The following is a 23844-nucleotide window of genomic DNA, read 5'->3' as shown; positions in this document are numbered from 1 at the left end:
ACCGAATCGATATGATCGTTAATGCAAATAGGTATATATGTAGACAACTTCATGTAATGTGTAATTAGAATTAGAGAAGAGTGCGCTGCAAGTCAGTCCGGTTTTTGAAGAAATATGGCGGATGTCGAGGTAAGTCTGTCACGTGGAATTGAAAAGATATAAGATTTTTAATAAATTACTTAAATTTTATTAACGTTTTTCTTACAGCTGACTAAAGCCTTAAAAGATTTACCTAATCGAATTCAAACCGCTAGTAAAAAAGAGCGGCGAGAGATTTTACAAAATGTCGTCGATGTGTTGTCAAATCCTGGTAAGATAACGTTTCATTTTATCTAAAATTAATTTGATAACGTTTATATTAGAAATATAATAGAAATTAATCAAGATCTATAATGTTTTAAGATTATGCGTATATACTTTTTCTATATGTTATTAAAACTAATACGTCCGATCAAAGAATTTGTTACCAGTTGAATCTACATCATTTCATGTGCTGCTTGTACTCCATGTAAATACTATATACTAATTTATACTATTTATTTATTTCAGGCATTAATGATAAAATTGTTTATGGAATTTGCAAAGTTCTCTCCCTTACTTTGCATCGATACAAAGATACAGCTTCCCAATCTTACGTGAAAAATGTCATTACAAAGTTATTGGCAGAGCAACCAGAAGCCACCGTGAAGCATATGACAAGTGTTATCGCAGAACAAGCTACTTGGCATAAGAATGTGGTTTCTACGTAAGATTAACATTGCATCATATATTATTTTATTCTATACATTTGTATTAGAAAATAATTTTATATATGCTAATGTTACTTATATGTTCGTTGCTTTTAGCTTAAATACTGCTTTAACTGCATACCTTGCATTAAAATGGTCAACGCTTGTAATACTACATGGAATCAATAAGAATTTTGAAAATTGCACTGAATTAGCAAAACTTATCGAAGCGCAAGCCAACTTAAGTGCTGCTTCATTAGCATCTATGGATAAAAAGATGTCGTATAAAACATACGCATTACTTGCACATGAATGGTCATCTGTTAAAAATATCGAAATTAAATATGTAGAAACATTAGTCAAACTTGAGATTGGAAATGGTGTAATTGTACTTGCAAGCTTGCTCACTAAATATTTAGTGAATACAAAAAAAAGTGAACTTATAGAACAGTTGAAGGTAATAATTATTTATATAATCCTAATATTTGTGATCATAATAATTTTTATAATTATAAAAAGGTATAATATATGTATTTGTTCGTTTCAGAAAAATGTGATAGATACATTTATAAAAGTGACTATCAGTTCAAAGAAAAAACCAGATCTATATGTGGTTGATACAGCAGTTCCTCTTCTACGTAGAATGTCACATGAAGAATTTAAGGTTCAATTATTACCAGCTTTACAAAAAGCTATGTTAAGAAATCCTGAAATAATAATTGAATCAGTTGGACATATATTAAGTGGATTGAGTCTTGATCTAAGTCAATACAGTCAAGATATTTGCAAAGGATTATTTGCTAATCTACATTCTAAAGAAGATCTTGTTAGAGAAGAAGCAGTAGGAGCATGCCGTAGACTTGCTCGACAATGTTCAGATACAACTGCTTTAGAGAGTTTACTTGCTTCTTTATTTGCTGTATTTCATGGATCTGAAGGAAAACTAACCGTGGTGACTCATAAAATATCTGTGTTGCAAGGGGCAGGTAATTTGAGTTACAATGCAGCTTCAGGAAGTAGTGTTCAACGATTGGCAGAAACTGCATGCGAACATTTCATTAAAGTTCTTGAAACAGAGGTTCATGAAAAAACGCTGATTCATGCATTAGATATGATGGCATTGTGGTCTAACAAATTTACAAACAGTTTCCCCCAAAGCGTAATAGATGCATTTAAAAAAGGAATAGCAGCCAAAACTTCTACCGCTGCTGTACGTACTGCTTATATAAAACTTTTCTTCTCTACTCCAGTAGACTCTTATGCAGGAACAATCGCACCTATTCTAACTCAAGCTATAACAAGGGCTATACAACAAAGTTCACAACCTATGCCTGTCACTGAAGGATTAGTGGCATCATACTTATTACTTAAATTTGTATTAGCTGATCTAGTAGAAAATGATAAACAAACAATATTATGGAATGCAATAGACGAACAAATATTCTTTTCAGAAAAATTTTTAACTACATGTGGTGATGATACTTTATACCATCTTATGCTATTATGTGAACGTCTTATTACTGAATTTGTTGATAGGCTCAATGAAAAAGCCTTAAATGGAATTCACAGAGCTATTGTAGCATGTTCAACAGCACCAAAGTCTGCTATCAGAAAACGTTGTTGCCCATTGATTAAAAAAGTTTTAACCGGTTTAAGTACATATGCACCAGTTGAAGCACTTTTAGTAGAATTTAATAAATATCTTAATAACGTCAAGATCAAAATTGAAAATGATAAAGATAATAAAGAAGATACGTTTGGCGAGATTACTGGTAGAAGTTTGGCAGATGGATTACTTGCTATATGTTCTGGATCATTTCTATTTGAATTACCTGCTATGCAATTGACTCGAGATGCATTAATCCCAGCACATCATCCAGCGATATTAAGAGCAGTTCCAAATTTATGGTTGAAAATAGCTAAAAATTTTAATCTAGTACCCAAGGACTTTCTTAGAACTTATAGTAACGAGATCAAAAAGTTACTTATACAAAATTACAATCCTGTACCAAGTTATGAGAATGCGCTCGCTAAAGTATTACAACTATCACCCGATACTATTTTACCTACTTTAATTTTAAATGTGACAAATAAATTAAACGATCAAGAAATTTTAAAAGTCACTAAAGATGAATATTTCACTTATCTTACACCCGAAGGAGAACTTTATGATAAAAGTGTATTGCCAACTAATGATGAAAATGATATATTAAATGCTATGAATATGAAACGAGAAAGTAAAGTGTATTCATTCAAAGAACAACAAGAGGAATTACAACTTAGACGTGAATTGTATGAAAAACACAAGAGAGAAGGAAAGATAAAGGAACCGAAATTAACAGCAAAACAGGAAGAAATTCTAAAAGCACAAATTGCTAAGGAAAATAGTATTAGAAAGAGATTAACTGAATTAAAATCAAAGATAGATCATGCGGTATCTTTGATACTTTGTGCTATACGGGGAAATGGCCAGGAACTGTCTTTATATCTAAAGGATATATTATCTCCTATTTTAAAAAATTTAGGATCCCCATTAGCTGCACCTGCTATATCCGAGCTTTATATTGAGTTACGAGAAATAGTTCAAATAGGTACGGATACGACATTAGGAAATTTGATAGCACATGTTACATTACGACAATTACAACCACAGTGTGATTTAGATCCAGCATGGGAAGATGAAAATTTAGACGTAGTTGTCAAAAGAACGTTAAATTTGATTCATACGATTACAATTAAGCAAAAACGTTTGTTTACGGCTCCCGCATTTTGTTATATCTTTCCTTTTCTGAAGAAAACTTTATTGATGTATGAAGATGATGTTATGATAGCACAAGGATTACAAATAATTCAGGATCATGCCAAACAAAGAGGGAATAGTTCAGATTTGAAAGATATGAGACATCCTAGATTATTACCTAGAAAACAAATATTTGATTTACTTATAGAACTTATGAGTAGCACTACTGGAAGAGTACAATCACATGCGGTAGCAACATTGCTAGATGTTGCTCAATCTGGTAGTGGGCAACCCGGTACAGCTTTGGCAACAAGTGATGATATAGATTCGTTAATCGGTGCTCTACAAAATGCATTACCAGCAGTAAGAGATGCGGCTTTAAGAGGTCTAACTGTAATAAGACAAGCATTTCCATCTCAGAAAGAGGATCCTTTACAACTACTTCGTTTAACAAGAAGAATATGGATCGCGAGATTCGATGTTTGTGACGAGAACAAAATCCTTGCTAACGAATTGTGGAGTGCTGCTAATTTACTAGCTCATGCTGATATTCTTTGCGATAATTTGATTGAAGACATCGCACATCCGGTGGAACCAGTACAGCAAGCCGCAGCATGTGCTTTGGCTCAAAGTTTGACCAATGTACCATATTTGACTCCATCGATATTGGACAGATTATTAGAACTGTATCAAGAAAAATTAGCTATGATTCCACCTAAACTTAACGATTTTGGTCGTGTTGTGGAACAACCGATTGATACTTGGGCACCACGTCGCGGTGTAGCACTTGCTCTAACTCAATTAGCACCACTTTTAACGTCAGAAACTATTCAACGTCTTGTACAGTTCTTTGTTTCAACAGGCTTAGGAGATAGAAACCCATCTGTTCGCACAGAAATGTTGAATGCTGCTGTAGCAGCTGTTGATCTCCATGGAAAGAAAAATATAACTTCTCTTCTACCTGTCTTTGAAGATTTTATGGACAAAGCACCTAAAATTGGAAGTTTCGATTCAATAAAACAATCTGTAGTCATTCTGATGGGTTCATTAGCAAGACATTTGGATAAAGACGATCCACGTATCAAACCAATCGTGATGCGTCTTATTGCAGCTCTTTCAACACCAGCTCAACAAGTACAGGAAGCAGTTGGTAATTGTTTACCACATCTTGTACCTTCCATCAAAGAAGATGCTCCTAAGATTGTTGATAATCTTATGGATCAGTTATTGAAATCAGACAAATACGGAGAACGTAAAGGTGCTGCTTATGGATTGGCTGGTATCATCAAGGGTATGGGAATCCTGGCATTGAAACAATTAGATATTATGACTACACTGACCAACGCTATTCAAGATAAAAAGAACTATAGGCACAGAGAAGGAGCACTATTTGCTTTTGAAATGTTATGTACAATGTTGGGTAGATTATTTGAACCTTATATCGTTCACGTGTTACCACATTTATTATTATGTTTTGGAGACTCCAGTCAATACGTAAGAACAGCTACAGATGATACAGCTAGAGTAGTTATGAGCAAACTCTCTGCTCACGGTGTTAAATTAGTATTACCCAGCTTATTAGCAGCATTGGAAGAAGATTCTTGGAGAACAAAAACTGGTAAGTATTATGATATTAAATTTATATACATATATTACTCCTATTAAAAAAACATTAGAATAATAAGAAAAAATTTGTCAACAGGGTCTGTCGAGTTACTGGGTGCAATGGCATACTGTGCACCAAAACAATTAAGTAGCTGTTTACCGAGTATTGTACCTAAGCTCATAGAAGTACTCAGCGACTCCCATACAAAAGTTCAAGAAGCTGGTGCAGAAGCACTCAAAGTCATTGGCAGTGTGATTCGTAATCCCGAAATTCAAGCTATCGTGCCAGTTTTATTGAAGGCTTTACAAGATCCATCTCATAAAACAGCAACTTGCTTACAAACACTTTTAGACACACAATTCGTTCATTTCATCGATGCTCCGTCTCTAGCTTTGATTATGCCTGTCGTACAACGTGCTTTTCTAGATCGTTCAACAGAAACTAGAAAAATGGCTGCTCAGATCATTGGCAATATGTATTCACTAACTGATCAAAAAGATTTGACTCCTTACTTGCCAACTATCATTCCTGGTCTAAAAACGAGCTTATTGGATCCCGTACCTGAAGTACGCAGTGTATCAGCTCGAGCTTTGGGTGCAATGGTTCGTGGAATGGGAGAATCTAGCTTCGAAGATTTATTACCATGGTTGATGCAAACGTTAACATCAGAAACAAGTAGCGTGGATAGATCTGGAGCTGCTCAAGGACTTTCCGAAGTAGTCCGTGGTTTGGGTGTAGAAAAATTACACAAACTCATGCCTGAAATTATTTCAACTGCTGAAAGAACGGACATAGCACCGCACGTTAAGGATGGTTACATAATGATGTTTATTTACATGCCCAGTGCATTTACTACCGAATTCACACCTTACATTGGGCAAATAATAAATCCAATATTGAAAGCACTTGCCGACGAAAACGAATACGTGAGAGAAACCGCACTTAGAGCTGGTCAACGAATCGTTACTTTATATGCGGACTCAGCAATAATGTTGCTTTTACCAGAATTAGAAAAAGGTCTTTTTGATGATAATTGGCGTATCAGATATTCGTCCGTTCAGTTGCTCGGCGATCTTTTGTATAGAATTTCGGGTGTATCTGGAAAAATGTCGACTGAAACAGCAAGCGAAGATGATAACTTTGGAACAGAACAGTCACACTTTGCAATAATCAATGCTTTAGGTGCGGAAAGACGTAATCGTGTGTTGGCTGGTCTTTACATGGGTAGATCGGATGTAGCTTTGATGGTACGCCAAGCTGCTCTTCACGTTTGGAAGGTAGTTGTTACGAATACACCTAGGACATTGAGAGAAATCCTACCAACTTTGTTCACCCTTTTACTGGGATGTTTGGCAAGTACGAGTTACGATAAGAGACAAGTGGCTGCTAGAACGTTGGGCGATCTTGTAAGAAAATTGGGAGAAAGAGTACTTCCCGAAATTATACCGATTTTGGAGAAAGGTCTTCTGAGTGAACAGGCTGATCAACGACAAGGTGTTTGTATCGGTCTTTCTGAGATTATGGCAAGTACAAACAAAGATATGGTACTGACATTTGTTATCAGTCTAGTACCTACTGTTAGGTAAGTATATCTTATACCATAATTCACACATTCACGCATTAACAGTGAATTGAAACTAAAATAAACTTATAATTCTAGAAAAGCATTATGCGATCCATTGCCCGAAGTTCGTCAAGCCGCAGCTAAGACGTTCGATGGATTACATTCGACAGTTGGTGTTCGAGCTTTAGACGATATACTTCCTGCTATGTTAACCCAATTAAATTCACCGGATCAAGCCGAGGCCGAGAACACTTTGGATGGTTTGCGCCAAGTAATGGCGATTAAATCACGCGTCGTATTACCTTATTTAGTACCTCAGCTAACAACTCCGCCAGTTAATACGAAAGCTCTCTCGATCTTAGCGAGTGTCGCTGGAGAAGCATTAACGAGATTTTTACATAAAATTTTACCAGCTCTACTGACCGCACTTTCCAGTGCACAAGGAACTCCAAACGAAGTTCAGGAATTAGAGTACTGTCAAGCAGTTATTCTTTCTGTTACGGATGAAGTTGGTGTTAGAACAGTCATGGATCAATTAATGGAGGCTACCAGATCAAGTGATGCATCAAGACGACGAAGTGCAGCAACATTATTGTGTGCATTTTGTCGCGACACCAGAGCAGATTACAGTCAATATGTACCTCAACTTTTGCGTGGACTTATACATCTCTTTACCGATGAGGATAAAGATGTATTACAAATGAGTTGGGAAGCCCTAACTGCAGTCACCAAGGCAAGTAATTCTCATAGTTTATTCATACAATTAAATTTTATAATTAAGAAGAAAAACTTTAATAATATTTACAAATAAAATCTTGTTTTCTTTAGACATTAGCATCGGATCAGCAAATTGCTCACGTACAAGACATTAGACAAGCTGTTCGTTTTGCAGTATCCGATTTAAAAGGACAAGAATTATTACCTGGATTTTGTTTACCTAAAGGTATCACGCCGATTCTTCCTATATTTAGAGAAGCAATTCTGAATGGTTTACCAGAAGCAAAAGAACAAGCTGCTCAAGGATTAGGAGAAGTCATTAAACTGACCAGCGCATCCGCACTTCAACCAAGTGTTGTACATATCACTGGTCCATTGATTAGAATTCTTGGTGATCGTTTTAATTGGAGCGTCAAAGCTGCAGTACTAGAAACACTTGCTATTTTACTTGGCAAGGTTCGTATACTTTTTTTTTATTAATATCCTTATTTAAAAAAATATATATATATAAAAATAACATGATCAAGAAATTAATAATTATTTTTGTTAGGTTGGCGTCATGTTGAAACAATTTTTACCTCAACTACAAACAACATTTTTGAGAGCATTGAATGATAGCAATCGTCAAGTGAGATTAAAAGCAGCATATGCTTTGAGTAATTTGATCGTTATACATACTAGAGTGGATCCTTTGTTCACTGAACTTCATACTGGTATTAAAACTGGCGATGATCCAGCTATAAGGTCAGTCAATTTTCTGCCAAATTCTAACACCATAAAAATTAAATTACAACTACTAGAAATTTACTCTATCATTAATTTTCAGAGAAACGATGTTACAAGCTTTACGTGGCGTGCTTACACCTGCCGGTGATAAAATGACTGAACCTATGAAGAAACAAGTATTCGTTACATTAAACAGCATGCTTGGTCATCCAGAAGATATTACAAGAAACGCAGTAGCCGGTTGTTTTGGTGCTCTTTTACGATGGTTGAGTCCTGAACAACTTGCTATCGCATTTAATGATAATCTTTTGTGTAAGTTTATGATTTATACATATATATATTTTTTCTTATTAATTATTCATTTAATTGTCCCTGAAAACTCTTAACAGTCTAGATTTAAATGATAATGTAGATTACTAGCAATATCATTAACAAAGTATGAAGTTTTGCATATCTTCAGTCGTGCAATTTAAAATGGTTCATATAATTAATAATAATAATAAAAATAAAAAAATAAACCATTTATGCTAATATCGTTAGGTAACGACGTCAATGCTGATTGGACGCTGAGACACGGACGTTCAGCTGCACTTTTTGTTGCGTTGAAAGAATCACCAGCCACCGTGTTCAATGCTAAAGAAAAGGATCGCGTTTGTACAGTAATTTTATCGTATTTAGCTGCGGATCGAGTGCAAATAGTCATGAACGGTGTCAGAGCTTGCGGTTATTTATTCCAATATCTAATGCACGAAAATATGTCGGTGCCTCAACAAGTTCTTTCACCATTCGTGAGGGTAATTATCACAAATATTATCACAACCAGACAATCGTAATGAATATTAATCTATTTCTATATTATGTTTTAGTCAATGAACAACAACAGTAACGACGTAAAACAATTACTCGCTAGAGTTTGCATTCATTTAGCACGAAATATACCACCTGCAAAAATGTCACCGGAATTATTGAAAGCTTTATTACCGATGTTGGTAAATGGAACTAAAGAAAAGAATGGTTACGTAAAAGCTAACAGCGAACTTGCTCTAATTGCTGTACTTCGATTGAGACAAGGAGAAGAAGAACACCAGGTTTGTCTTATATTGTAGTACCTTTAAAAGAAATATTTAACAATTAAGTAATAATATTTAAATTTAAATAAAATTAATAAATTTTATATTAATTATTTTTCAGAGATGCATGGCTTTCTTGGACGCTGGTGCAAGAGAATCATTGTCGGACGTCGTCAGCAAGGTGCTTCGTAAGGTTTTATCTCAGCCAGAAGGCAAGATAGAAGAATTAGATGATACGTTACTCACGTGAGAGACATTTTACTTCCCGGGGCTTAATACTTGTTACGTACGTTCCAATAACCGTACTATCGAGCATCAACGTCAACAACAACAATACCACCAACAACAGCAGCAGCACAATTATTGCTCGTCGTATGTTAGTAACATTATAAAAAATATAGTTCGTTTAATATCATTTATCGGTAAACGATTAAATAATACCCTGTATACCGATCGTTCGATGATGATGATGATGATGATGATGATAATGATGATGACAATGACAATGACTATGATAATGTTGATGGCATTAAAGTTACTTAAGTTAAAATCTCTCGAGTCTAAAGAGATCTTTCAAGATCATTCGAAATGGACCGAACGAAAAGAAACTGTATTAAGGAAGCAAGCTGGTCATATTCTCTTTTATTGTAAAAGGAACTTCATGAGAATTTGGTTATGTTGTAAAGATTTATCGGAACACAATAAAAGTATGTATGCGACATGCTGATATCTTTAACAAACAAAAAAATAGCTTTCCTTCGTATGATTTGACAAATTAAAGGCGTTTCGTCTTTTAATTATGCTCAATATTAGAAATAATCATACGTCGTCTTATATATACATATAAATATATTATATTATATTATATAAAGACGAGGAAATAGCAAGATTGTTGTTTGTATAACAAACAAAGTACAACTGTGTCTGCCTGCTTCGGAAGAGAAGAAGAAGAAGAAGAAGAAGAAACGAAGAAATAGAGAATGAAAAAGAAAGAAAGAAGTAATACAGAAATAAGAAAATGTATGTTCTATTGTTCTTCTATCAACGAAGAAAATGAAAAGAAAAATAAATAATCGGTGTATAGTTTGCATTTACCATATAATAATATTAATAATAATAGTAATAATAACAATTCATCCTAGATATGGATGTTACGTCGGCTTTAGCCATCATAACGTAAAAAATGTGGTTCTTTCTGGTTTGTCATTCTAAACTCTCGCTTTCTTGAAATCGTCTTACTAAAAGGTACAATCAAAGCACTTTCGTATTTTTTATTAAAGGAATCTTATTATTCTTACACATGTGTTTTCTCTTTGGCTTATTCGTAAAAAAACAATATTTTATATATAATATTTTTTAAAATATCACATAAATATATATATGTATGTGTGTGTTTGTGTGTATATAGATATGTGAGGATTGGTTGTTGTTGTTTAATTTTTTGAAGGATTTTAATGAGTACATCCTGCAATTCAGCTTGGATTAAATATTAAGAAATAATCTTTTGAAGGTGCTCTAGAATGTTTTCTTTTTATTTCGTCCTGAATAGTGGGATGCACTCATCAGATACAAAATAACGACCATTCTTATACATATATATAAATACATATACATATGTATACACACAATTCATCGGACAATCATATATACTGCGATCTTTGTACTTTTATATTATATCAGTTCGACTTCGCAAGAAAATTTTCATGAAAATCGGGGATACATCACAAATTTGATGTGTTTCCTATATAAATCTAATTTTAACTATGCTTTACTCCATATATCATTTTCATGCTAAAATAACAGCTTTGTTAGCTTTCAACTCACTTCGAAGAAAAAATATCAGAAAAACATAAATAAAAAATGCGATTGAATGACCGAAATAATTGCATGACAAACCAGAAGAAACGCTAATTTTTGTTTTCATTATTAATATTTTTTCCTTTTGTAATTTTAGAAAAGAACGGAAAAATACTATCGGAAAGGGCGACCTAGTCGCATTTCTTATCGTTCCTAATTAATAATGCACACACAAAATTTTATTCCCAAGCCCCGGGATTATACTCATCCATCGAGTCATGTATCATAAACACACACATAAGTGCGTGCAAAAGAGAGAAATGGATTTATATATATATATATATAAATATATATATATATGTGTCGAATATAAGTTTTTTGCTTGTTATTTTTTTGTGGCAATTTATATTATTTTTTGTTTTTATTTAAAAAAAAATCTTTATTTTTTGTATTTCCTATTCTATTCCTTTAATTTGTTGCCATTTTTAAGACTGACGATCTTACTTCTGTCTTTTAATATTTGTTCGGAATGTACATTTTTGACTGCCATATAACTAATATAAACAAAACTTTTTTTGACATAAATAATTTTCACAAAACTCGAAAACCCTAAAAGCATGGAACACTAGGAAATGCAGTGTATTTATTTGTCATTAAATTTGGAATATTTCAACACATTTCTAATTTTATTAAAAAATTGTAATATTTTTATAAAAATATTTTCGCGATCCTTTTCTTTTAAATTTGTTTTTTTTTTAAACAAGGATAGCTTAAAATAATATATAATATATAAACAATTAATAATTACATACCGTTTATCCTAATATTTAATTTTTTATATAAAAAAAACACATCGAAAAGTTTGAAAATTCTTTTCTTTTCTATTATTTTTTATCCTGTATTTTCTATTATATTTCATGCATTAAAACGGGTCCTACGTTTTACACGAAATTGGATGATTTATCACATTCTCGAGGAGAAAGAAAAAAAATCTTTTAAATTTGTTAGAGTTATGTATGCACGAATGTATGTGGTTATAGATAAAATGGAAAATAGAAAAACATGTGCAAAAAATAAAAAAGAAAAAGATTGCCTGTTATTGAACGACCATTTTCATTTAGAAACATGATTTATAAATATTTCCTTTAATTCTCTATAGTTTACTGTTATTTTTTGTTAAATGATTTTACGCTTAATTGATCCTAAGCATATTCATAATGATAGTGTTTTAGCTTAACACTTTATACAATACCAATACAGTATTCCATAAAATTCCAAATGCAATACTAAAAAGGTATTGTACATCAAATCTTTTAAATTGCGGGCCCTAATCTCAATTATATCCTTTTTCGTATGAAAATTATTTAAAAAGATTAGATTCCAAAACAATTTTATTTCAATTAACAATTTTATAATACAAATTTATTCACTTCTATTTATGTCAATATATATGAGTATTTTGTTTAATAAATTTTTTAAATAAATGTTCAATATTTATAATGGAAGCAGATGTTCGTCAAGTTTACCTGTTTATATAAGGGTACGTATTGATATTTTATTATACATAAATACTAGCCAAAAATGTTTTAAAATTATCATTTAGTCAAAAACAGCCAATTTTACTATAAATTAATCAAAAATCTATCAAATATTAGAAAGTGCAATTTTTTAAAAAATGGACAATTTATAAATATGAAATCATAATAAATAAATATAGATATTTGTTATTCAAGAAAAGCAAAAAAGAAATAGCTTATTGTTAGAAAATCCTCAAACGTAAGGAAATCCGAAAAAGGAAACGAAATCATAAGGACTAGCTATAGAAGATGAAGTAAAAAAAAAGTTCTGATATTATCTATACTTTGCAAAAGCTTCCTTTTACAGTAGTACCGGAAATACCTTTTTATTACTCCTGCGTGATCGCTAAGAAAATAAATGTTGTCGTATTTGTCTCTGTTGTTTAGGTTTAACGCTCACGAAATTCATATCCGGATATACACACATACACCCCAACACTTTTATTATTTAATAATTTTATTTGGCTGCTATTTGTTAAGCTAGTATTTACAATAAAATTAATACTTACATGCATATGCATAAAATTAATTATTAATATAATACATATATCAATATTTAATCCTGAAACTATCTTACCCCTATTAAATTACTGAACAATATTTATTTTACAAAATACTAAAAAGCCAAATCATTTTATTTCATTAATTTTGATTTTTTTAGTTAATTAAATATCTGATTGAATTTAAGTTAATTTCCAGATAATACTAAAGTGTTTTAAATGAACGAAAAATACAGGATATCTACAACGAAACACCCTTTTCTTCAGAACGATATGTGGGTGTTTCATTGTAGACAGGCAACCACCATAACAAGAAACTAAGAAAACGAAGATAAGAGAAGATAAGTAATGACATAAGTCACATGCAAGAATTCAACATAATGTTATATATACAATATTAGTTATCTCACAGGATTCTAAAATCTAGTAAGAACAAAAAGATAGCATTTACCCTGTTCGACCATCCTGGAAAAACAATACACTTCTGCGATAACTTTATACATCATCTAGTCATAACTCATTCGTTTGTTTATTTAAGAAATTGTCAATCCAAGAGTCGGTAAGAATTTGACCGGGTAGGGAAATAACATGTGCTAACAGTATGCATCTTATCTTCTTTATCTCTTTAACGTGCCGTTTTTCCACGTACGCCTAATATTTCTTCGTTTTCTTTTGATAACATTTTATATCGGAGGAAATGGTCTTTTACGTGGAATTTCTTATTATAACTTTCTATTAATTTTGATGTATATAAACCTTATAAAATATATATATATATATATACAAGAACATATAAAAAATTAGATCATATTTGTCTAACTTCTTGCAAATACTTTGATAATTTTTACAAATGAAAAAAAGGAAATTCATGTGCAATGTATTAGTTTTTTTTTTTTTTAGTTTTATTTTGATTATAGAGTTTATTTCTAAAGAATCATTGAGAAAAGAACCAAAAGAATAAAACTTCCGTTTAAGAAAATGTGTGTAGATAAAATGGGGATCGCAAAGTGGCCACTTTAAGGTTTTGTCAAACTGCAGTCATGTTCTCGTCGTTTGACACCACAAGAGGAACTGTAGGAAGAAGCTACCTATATTTTATGTAAATACGTAGGTGTATATATGTTTTTTAGTTATGTTTATCCTTTAACATGGTTGTTCTGCAGAATTCCAAAATTAGGGTTGATGTTTTAAGGGAGACTATAAACTTCGTAGAAAGCAATATGCTTTCGATCTTTCTTTCGAGCCACTCTTCCGTGGACTCGGAGATTTATAAACAATTCCTAATACTTGAGAAATATCTCAAAGTAATTCTTAATCGTCCAATGGTAAAATCATTTTCTCAAAAATCTATTCAGCGAATAAAGTAGATATACGTGTGTACTTATATAAGTTAATTTTACGTTTTCAATAATTTTAATTAACATTTTTTAAATCTCTCTCCAAATTGTCAAATTAACTGACTACCTCAACGCTGTCACAATTTTATGAACTGATAAATTTCTATTTAATAATGACACTTAATTATTATTAATGTAATTTGTCGAAAGATAATATAATTGATATTACGTGTATATACTTTGTTTAATATTTGTTTTATAATTTTGACTAATATTACGAATAATCGTTTAGAAAGATTCTTTATAGAATACGAAAAGAAGAGGTATCACATCGAGCGATAATTTTTAACTCACCGCCTACGATTTTAATGATCCCAAGAAATGGCGACTCCCTCATTATACGTCGCATAACTGTCGCGTGCGATGGACAGGAAGTAAGCCGTAAAACACATTTGTCGGCTTCTTTTCACCCATCCTCTCTCTCACTCTCTTCTTCTCTTTTTACACCTAACGCTTTTTTTTTTCAATAAGAAGGACCACCCTGATCACAAACCTTTTACCGATTACGTATTCGATATATCAAACAAATCGTTTGTTCACACATATATTACGCGTTTATATTATTATTATTATTATTAAATAAATAATATGAATATATAGAAATATGAAAATACAAATGATCATTTTCTTTTTCTTTCGTTTAAAATATTCTTAAAAACGTCATCTTTTATACCAAGGTGGACAATATTTGATTTTATTATTGGATTAGGGCAACATTATTTGAACACTAATAACAATAAGATTCAGTAATGTTTAATGAGATCCAAATAGGAATAATCGACATGTTTGTTAAATTCTTCAAACTAAAAGGGAAGAAAAAATAATTACGATTATAAACCTGAATGGATTTACCTCGTTATTCAAAAATAAAGCGGAATAATATAAAGAACAAATGATGCTTTCAAAATTGCATGGTCAAGAGGTTTCTTAAGAGATTCAATTTATTTCCCTATTGCATCTGAACAAATACTTTCAACTTTTTGTTTTTCAAAACTTATCTTTATTACAAAGGAAAAATTTAAATGAAAACAGACTTTTATTTGTAAGATAAACAAATTTTTATTATTCATTGATAAAATCAACAAACAAACATGTCCAAAGAATGACCAATGAAAGTGAGAACTTTCTTCTCTAACATTAAACATAACTTATTTATAAATTATTGATGTACGTTAATAAATGAACGTTGAGATAAATAATACATTAACAAAATCAATATAATTTTTTCTCGAGATACCGTTATTCTTATCTTACTACTTGATACTATCGTTAAAGATACGAACACCTTAATCGAACAAATGAAAATCATTATTAAATAAAATGTTGTGAAGAAGTTAAATGTCTTATCTTTCTAATCTATGATAATCTAATAAGAATGAATATCAGATAACATAATACATTAATCATATTCTCGTTAATATCACGATATGAAGTAATACTTATTACTTAAGTAGTAATATGATATCACAGACACCATTATTGAATAGGAAAAAATGGATATTTTTGTAAGTATGTAGAAATAAAAAATATCAAAGCAGGTAAATATTTTCAAGTTCTCATCGGAACGGTAATCGAAGATAGATAATATCTGCAATATTATTTTTTAACGGAATCGGTTACATTTAATCCATGATTTTTGAAGCTATGACAATAGAACAATGGTTGCGTTTCATGGGCCGACATTTTAAACGTTTTTTCACAGTCGCTAAAAGGGGTGGCGAAGAAGAAGAAAAAAAAGGGAAAGAAAAAGATAAAAGAGAAAAGTGTTTAGATAAGTATCAAAACAGAGTGGTTCTACTTGTCTCGCCAATGGACAATCCTGATTTTATCTTTATTCTTCGTCCCCGAGCCGAGAACAAACTATTAACAACTGTCTCGACGGATTTTGTTATTTACGGTGACGTTTCCCCTTCTTTTGGCATATTTTGTATGCACGTGAACGTTCCTCGCTGTTTTTACGGGGGGTCTCAAAAAGAAATGTTTGTTCTTAAAATTGCTGCAAAATGAAACATTGGTTTGTCTAAATATAAAATTCTCCTATAAGTGCAACTTAATTGCCTTAAACATTTCGTTATCTTTCAAATCTGAACACACAAATTGATCATATTTTAATGATAAATGATAATGCGTCAGCATTGTATAATATATTGATTATTTATTTTTTTAAATACCGTTTTATATTCTAATATAAATCATATAACAAGAGATATAATTTAAAAAAAAAAATGTTGTTCACACTCACACACACATAAATTTTATTTTAATGTTAAATCGATATGACAGGTGAGTGGGCTTACACATGTTAGAAAATCCACGCACACTCATTTAGCACCCAACTAGCAAGCGTGATTTATAGTTACTTGTGGCAACCCTACCTACTTGTTGCTTCTAGGATGTAACGTTCCAACCAAGTAGGGGAAGGAACCAATTGGGTAAGTTAATGGGCGCGGCATAACGGTCGAGGGCGGTAAACTCGACCAATCAGAACGTTAGATTCGTTGCAATATTTGTTACAACACAAAATATACACTAGGGAAATTTTTTTCAGTATTTATATGAAGATCAAGAGATTTCAATAGTCAGTCTTCGTTCGGCTACCGGTCGAGTAACTATATATTTTTCGGATATTATTTCGTGTAATTTTTCTTCCCATTCGACGAATTTTATAAATCTGTGAAAAATTTCTTTGACAAAATTTTGTAACTTTGTTATTACATATATATGTATAAATGTATGTGTATATATATATATATAAGTGGTCATGTTTCCGCATTCGATACCCCTAAATTCATTAGTAACATTACCGTATAACCACCCACTTCAATATCAGCAGAAAGAACAACAACTAATGTTCGACAGACAACAATTTGAACTAAATTGTCATAGATCAGGTATTTGTTTCATTTATTTAACATTTTTTTCGATTTTTCATTTAGATACGACATCAAAGTTTTGTTTTATTTAATATTTTTTCAAAATACAATACACAAATGTTCGTGCCCTCGCACCATACACATGCGCACGCACACATACACACGACACGATCGAACGAACGTGTGTTCATATATATACATAAATATAACTTTAACAACAAGCTTTCTTCGGTCAAATTCATTTTTATTAAAAAAAAAAAAAAACAAAAATTCTAAAAATTCTGTGCTTTAAGGCTTAGGACTTTCTTACCCATCTGGTCTATATAAAATAATATTATCTGTTTCATTTTCCTTTTATGGATTGGTCACTTTTCTACTAACGTATTTTCGAACTATTCAAAAGTATACAAAAAGGTCGAATTTTTCTAACGTTTTAAAGTTAAAAAAGTATTCGATTGCTGTCTTTTATTTCTTGGGTCCACTCATTCACTCATTCTTTTTCTAACCATCAACGTGTTGCTTTACTTTAGTGATCTATAGAGAACTAGTAATTCAACGCACAAAATAAAATAGAATAGAAACGAGGTTTATTACATAAGCACATAAGAAAATCGAAGTTAAAAGCAAAAAAAAAAAAAAAATACAACAAATAATTTTCTATTATATTATACTTCTGGTATGTATATAATAAAGGCACATTATATTATAATATATAATATATATATTATTTTAGTATTTCTATAAATGGAATGTTTTATCTCTTCTGTCAAAAATAATATCAGATACGTAACCATGCAATTGCACTTACGAAACTGTTCCTTTGATTTGCATATTGTTTTAAAAAGTAATCCAACATAGAACTGAATTAAATATAAAAAAATTTCCTTTTTTTTAATTATATTATATTATACATATTTATATATATATATTATATGTTATTGGAGCATGGTGAAAATGTCGAGATGAACTAGTGTGAATCTATGTGAGAAAGAGAGAGAATCGAAGAGCAACGTGGTATGTAAGAATGACTTGTGTATTGATGCGTGATTGGTTTGCTAAAGATCACGCTACATAATCGACAAATCAGCAAAAAGAAAATGTTACAACCCAATAGACGATACTTGTTAGACGAATACAGTAGACGTATTGTGCATAGTAAATATAGTTATTAGACGAGTACAGTCGAATTTAGACGATAGAAGTAGACGTTAGACGAAACTAGACAAGTCTAAGATAGTATAGACGAATAGAGACGTACAGATGAATACACGATAGATGAATAGATGGCAGCATAAAAAAAGTAGAAAAAAAACGAAGAAACGAAGAAAAAGGAGGTGACAATCGAATAATAGACGAAAGACTTGACAAAAAGGGAAACACTATGGACAAAACGATTTAAACGAAACGAAAGACGATCGAAGACTATTATTTTTCTCCTTCCTATTATTATATTATAATATCTGTGTAGAATATTATTACATTTTTATAATATTCACATTAACACACCTTGATTTATTGACTGAAACCAATTTGACTCATTTCAAATTTTGTGTTTCCTATATATATATATATATATAAAACTTAAATATTATTCTTGATAATAAGGGTTTTCATAGATAGGGGTTTCAACCCTTATCATCAAGAATTATAATTTTGGACGAGAGAAAATACTGATTAAATATTATTTTGTTAAAATATATATCGATTGTTATACTCTGTCGTAATGAAATATACGTAAATAATTTATTCTCTATCCACCATTTCTTCATTAAAACAATGTTCGTCAATTTGTACAAAAAAAAAATAATGAACAAAATATCCGTAAATCTAAGTGTCAAAATATTATACTACATTATATATAAAATTATACTGAATACGCGTAAAGATGTATATTTAATACAATATCCTTAATCTTACATAAATTTACATGAAATAAAAGAGACAGGTAAAAGTCGTATAAGGATAACAAGGTAATAGTGTATATAGTAATCGTCAATAGTAGTAGTGTAGTAGTATAGTAGTAATACTTTGGCAAAAAGGCGAGAAATGAAAGATCCTTACGAGATCTTTTTCTCTCGGCAAGAGATGAAAGATGCCGACCGTCATTCGAGCGAACAATCCTTATCTGCCGACTGGACGGTTTGATCGTGAAAGAAAAAAAGAGAAAGAAAGAGAGGAGGAGACGACTGTGTGAGACCACCGAATGTTGGCAATTATCCTACTACTCCGAAGCGATGGGTTGAGGGGGAGGGGCAGAGAGCACAATGCCACGACCGCAGAATTGTGGAGACAAGTGCGGCGGTACGTTGGGGGTTCATTCATGCGAGGAATCACGCGCTCCGATGGAGAGTTCCCTTTCTCAAAGGGAACGAACCAACCCTCTTATTTACTACTAACACCACATTTGTGTTACCTCATCCACAACCCAACCATCTTTAAATATCCCTTTCGACAAATTTTACTTATTTAAAAAGAGAGAACAGAAATCCCTCCCTCCTCCCGACACCCCTTTGAATTAAACAACATTTTCCTTTTTTATTTAATTATTATGTTAAGTATCCTTTTTACAAAATAGTTATATATGTGGTCTGTGTGGGCGCATAAATAATAAAAAAAGATGATATGATGAAAATGATATTTAAAAAAAAAAAAAAAGAAGAAGTGTTGTATATGTGTATTCAAGATATATTAGTTTATTTATATATATATATATATATATATAAAAAATATCACAAATGTAATAATATGATTTGTTTAATATTTACAGGAGAATTACATAATATAAATTATGGATTACCACCACTTACGGAATTTTACATCCAAAGATATCCCCTTCCTTACGAAGTTAAAGTCGAATTGTATAATTCATCACTTTGGAAAAAATTTAATGCGGAAACTACGGAAATGATTATAACGAAAAATGGCAGGTAAAAAAACAAAAATATATATATATATATTTTTTATTCATATAGACTTTGTGCGCGCTCTTTCTCAAAAACCGAATATAAAAATTATCACAAATAATAGTTTCCCCCCCCCCCCCATTATGTTAATAATGAAAACGAATTAATTTATTGAAATGAAAAAGTATAAGACAAGACAAAAAAAAAGAGAAAGAAAAAAAAAGAATCATTATATTATAAATAAAAGATTAGGCTAAAGTGAAATTAGTAGATTATTTCTTTGGATGATTCAAGAAAAAGTGGATAGTAAGCAGAACACAACGGTTCTTAGGAAGAAAAGAAGCTTTGTCTCCAAAATTCCTTTAGAATGGTTATCCAGCGTGTCGAAATGGTCGTCGGTTCGGCGCCAAAAGACCACTCCCCTTCTGTCGGCTTCAAACTTATTTTTCCTCGATACTACCACCACCACCACCACCACCATTACCAACCAACCACCCTCGAAAGGTTGCGAAGTAGGTAGTAGCATTCGTAAAACGCCAAATTACTCAGTTTAGAAAACAGGAAAAGTACTTTTGTTCCTCGAGAGTAACGTATACTTAAAACTAATGCATTTTCCCTTTATCCCTTCCCCCTCCTACCCCTGCTGCTGCTACCCCTATTGAATCGTTTTATCTTTTTTATTTTTTTCCTTTTTTCTTTGTCGGTCGGTCGGATAGAAGAAATAAAAGAAGAAATATATATTCCAACGAACAATAAAATCCACCCTCCCCCCCGCGCCATATTTGTGTTACGTAATATTATTTTTAAATATTGTTTCGAATAAAAAAGAAAAATGGGGAGGGGGGGGGTGAATAAATTATTGAATACATTTCTAAATTGTACGAGTATTTTTTCACGATAATATTATGAAGCCGGTATGATTGACAAGTAACGCAGAAAAAAGGAGAAGATACAAAAAGAATTCCTAAAATTAAGATACGATATAACGTAGGCGTGTTCACGTTCTAACCCTTTCCATATCGTTTTTATCACGTCGATCAAAACTTCTTATTTTTTTTTTTTTTTTTTTTTTAAGTAAGGTGCATCCGTACGACAAACGGAAATATTACGAAACTTTACTTCCGGCGGCGTGACAATCGTCCTCCTATTGTTTTTTCCGCCTTAAACTATACGTAGGTGTTAGGTATAGATTAATCATTCTTTTTATTATTATTATTATTAATATTATCATATATATTATAATAATAATGAATTTTTACAAAATAATCATAAACAGAATGATATGTTTAATAACAATTATTTAAAATATATAACAATTTATTATACAGAATAATATTAAAAAAGTTTGAGACCAAATAATACAGTCCCAAATTTTTCTTTTTTGGAATGCTTGCTACATCATCCTGTATAAACAAAAGAGAAAGAAATAAGAACAAAGAAAATCCTAAAACAATAGCGATAACATTCGAGAAAATCCGTTAAAAATAATTCTTTTGTCAAAGCTCATGTGGGCCTTATTCAAATGTCACAGCAAAAGAAAAGTGTCTCCTGACTTTTCTAATCCGTTCATCCGTAATTTCCGTTCTTTTCAAAGAAATGATTTTTTTTTCGTTGCATCAATGTACCATCTGCAAAACACGTGTACATACTATATCTATGGTATAACTAATATCACTTGCAAACTCGCAATAAACAGAATTATTTATCCGTGACATGAGTAAATTCTTTTTTTAATATATTTTATTATGTTTTTTAATTTCCAGTGATTTATTCACAGTGATCCAATGTGTTTGAACATTGTTTTTTTTTTTTTAATTTGACTACAAAAATGAAGTGTATTATTTGAAATTATTTCTTTTTTTTTCTTTCTTTTTTTTTTTTTTTCTTATATAGCAACTGGAAGGTTAAAAAAAACACATTAGCGCAGAGTTACTATTAATAAATTAATTTAGGGAACACCACACACTGTTATATGTTTATCAGTAGAAAAATTAGGCACGTGCTCCTGACGCATCGGGTACTTATGCATTTTTAATCGAGACATATCACACACTACTACTTTCTTTTTTGATACCTAATCTCAAGCACAGAACAGCATTTCTTTTTCGAGTAACGCCAGACACGAGAAAGTTTGTCACACGAGAGAGACGATGGTTTATCATACGTCGCGACAGTGCAATTCTATTTCCCACTTAAAACGTCCACCACCTTTTGTGGTGTCTCTCAAAATAAACTTTTTTTTCTTTTTTTTTTTTTTTGCTATTTACACAGTCTCCTTATATATTCATTTTCAGATAAGATAAAGGAACAGAACACATTAAATTATTTATTTATTTTTACTAACCGTTCATCATTTTATTATATTATCAATCTTTTATTCATTATATTTGATCGGTATATTAATTAATTCAATAATAATTTGTTATTTAAATAGAAATAATTATTTACGACAATATTTTTTTAAAACGAATGATCCCTTAATTTTAAATATAAAAACTACGTATTGTATTATAATAAATATTAAACTTGTATTTTTTTTCTTTTTTTATTTTTAAAACTATTTTTCAAATAATTAATAAATTCTCCATTAGCCGAGATTTTTTGCTAACAAATACAATCTCTATCGTAAGAAAAATATTTTTCTTGTAGCTTGGAAAAAAAAAAATTCAAAAATTACATTCTTCGCGTGACTCATAAACAAGTTAGTAGTGGTGTTCCTTATTACATGCTGAAAAATAGAGATAATAAAAAGGGATCGAGGGAAAAAAGAAAGTTCTTTAGAAAAGGGAACGCAATTAGGTATATGCAAACAAACCCCATGGGACCACCGTAGATTGATTTTTCGTTGACTTATCGGATTATCCAGAATTTTGAAATGCTTGCGCATTCGATAAAATTGAATAAATAAAAAAAAGAAACAAAAGAAATGAAGAATGTCGAAATGATACAGGATGCACCTTTTAACATAAGGAAACAAACAAACTTTTCTCATTATAACATTCTTCTCTCTCCCTTTTCTTTTTCAAGAATGGCGCTAACTTATCAAGAAAAAATGTTAAACGATTCCGAATTCTTTTCTTTTCGTATTCCATTTTCTTTTTTTTTTTTTTTTCAAGAGAAAAAAAATACCATTTATCAAAGATCCGTCTTATTATCTTTTTCCGATATTTTGTTTCCTTTATTTACAACTTATCTCTCACTAACATCAATTTATCGAATGATTTTTACGATCGGCGTAACGAATACAATTCTTTCTCTTTCTTTCTTTCTTTCGTTCTTAGTTTCTCTTTTTTGTCTAATTGAATTTCACAAGATCGATTGTCTCTTTTCGACCCTTGACAAAAGTTAGCTACCGTATCTTGAGGAAAGATTTTAGCGAAATAAGCTCTTACCGGCGACATGACGAAGCAGATGCAACGCAAAGATAAACTTGTCTCGTCTACGTCCTCAAAAACTGACTTTTCAAGAAAATGATTTATATTTTCAACCCTAAAAGCTTCTCTCAACCTTCGACCCTCTTCATCCTCTTTAATCTATTTTCTTCTATTGTTGAGAACAAAAAAAACAAATAGTAATTTTCGACGATACGAAATAAATATATAAATAAATTAATAAATGTGTTTCATTATATAAAAAATAAATAAAT

The 23844-nt window shown here is 31.2% G+C and overlaps 2 protein-coding genes across 2 annotated transcripts in view; both read left to right on the top strand.

Moving 5' to 3' along the window:
• The first annotated feature begins 38 nt into the window (after positions 1-38).
• Positions 39-9870, top strand: LOC106783594 (translational activator GCN1). Its single transcript, XM_014742264.1, has 13 exons — positions 39-129; positions 208-310; positions 550-745; positions 846-1185; positions 1276-5086; positions 5171-6656; positions 6735-7371; positions 7467-7811; positions 7906-8099; positions 8182-8393; positions 8622-8875; positions 8948-9169; positions 9273-9870. Exons 1-13 carry the CDS (start codon positions 115-117, stop codon positions 9399-9401), a joined length of 7944 nt encoding a protein of 2647 aa, XP_014597750.1. The 5' UTR covers positions 39-114; the 3' UTR covers positions 9402-9870.
• A 9689-nt stretch (positions 9871-19559) lies between these two features.
• Positions 19560-23844, top strand: part of LOC106794075 (T-box-containing protein TBX6L-like) — an 8893-nt gene continuing 4608 nt past the window's right edge. Inside the window, exons 1-2 of the mRNA XM_014761495.1 lie at positions 19560-19596; positions 20066-20222. Of these exons, the coding sequence (XP_014616981.1) occupies positions 19560-19596; positions 20066-20222 (194 nt within the window). The remainder of the gene's footprint in view (positions 19597-20065; positions 20223-23844) is intronic.

Source organism: Polistes canadensis, unplaced genomic scaffold (assembly GCF_001313835.1).
Source record: "Polistes canadensis isolate GaletaPanama2010 unplaced genomic scaffold, ASM131383v1 scaffold_23, whole genome shotgun sequence".
NCBI classification, from domain to species: domain Eukaryota; kingdom Metazoa; phylum Arthropoda; class Insecta; order Hymenoptera; family Vespidae; genus Polistes; species Polistes canadensis.
The sequence above is the reverse complement of the archived record's forward strand: the minus strand, read 5'-3'. Positions and strand labels throughout refer to the sequence as shown.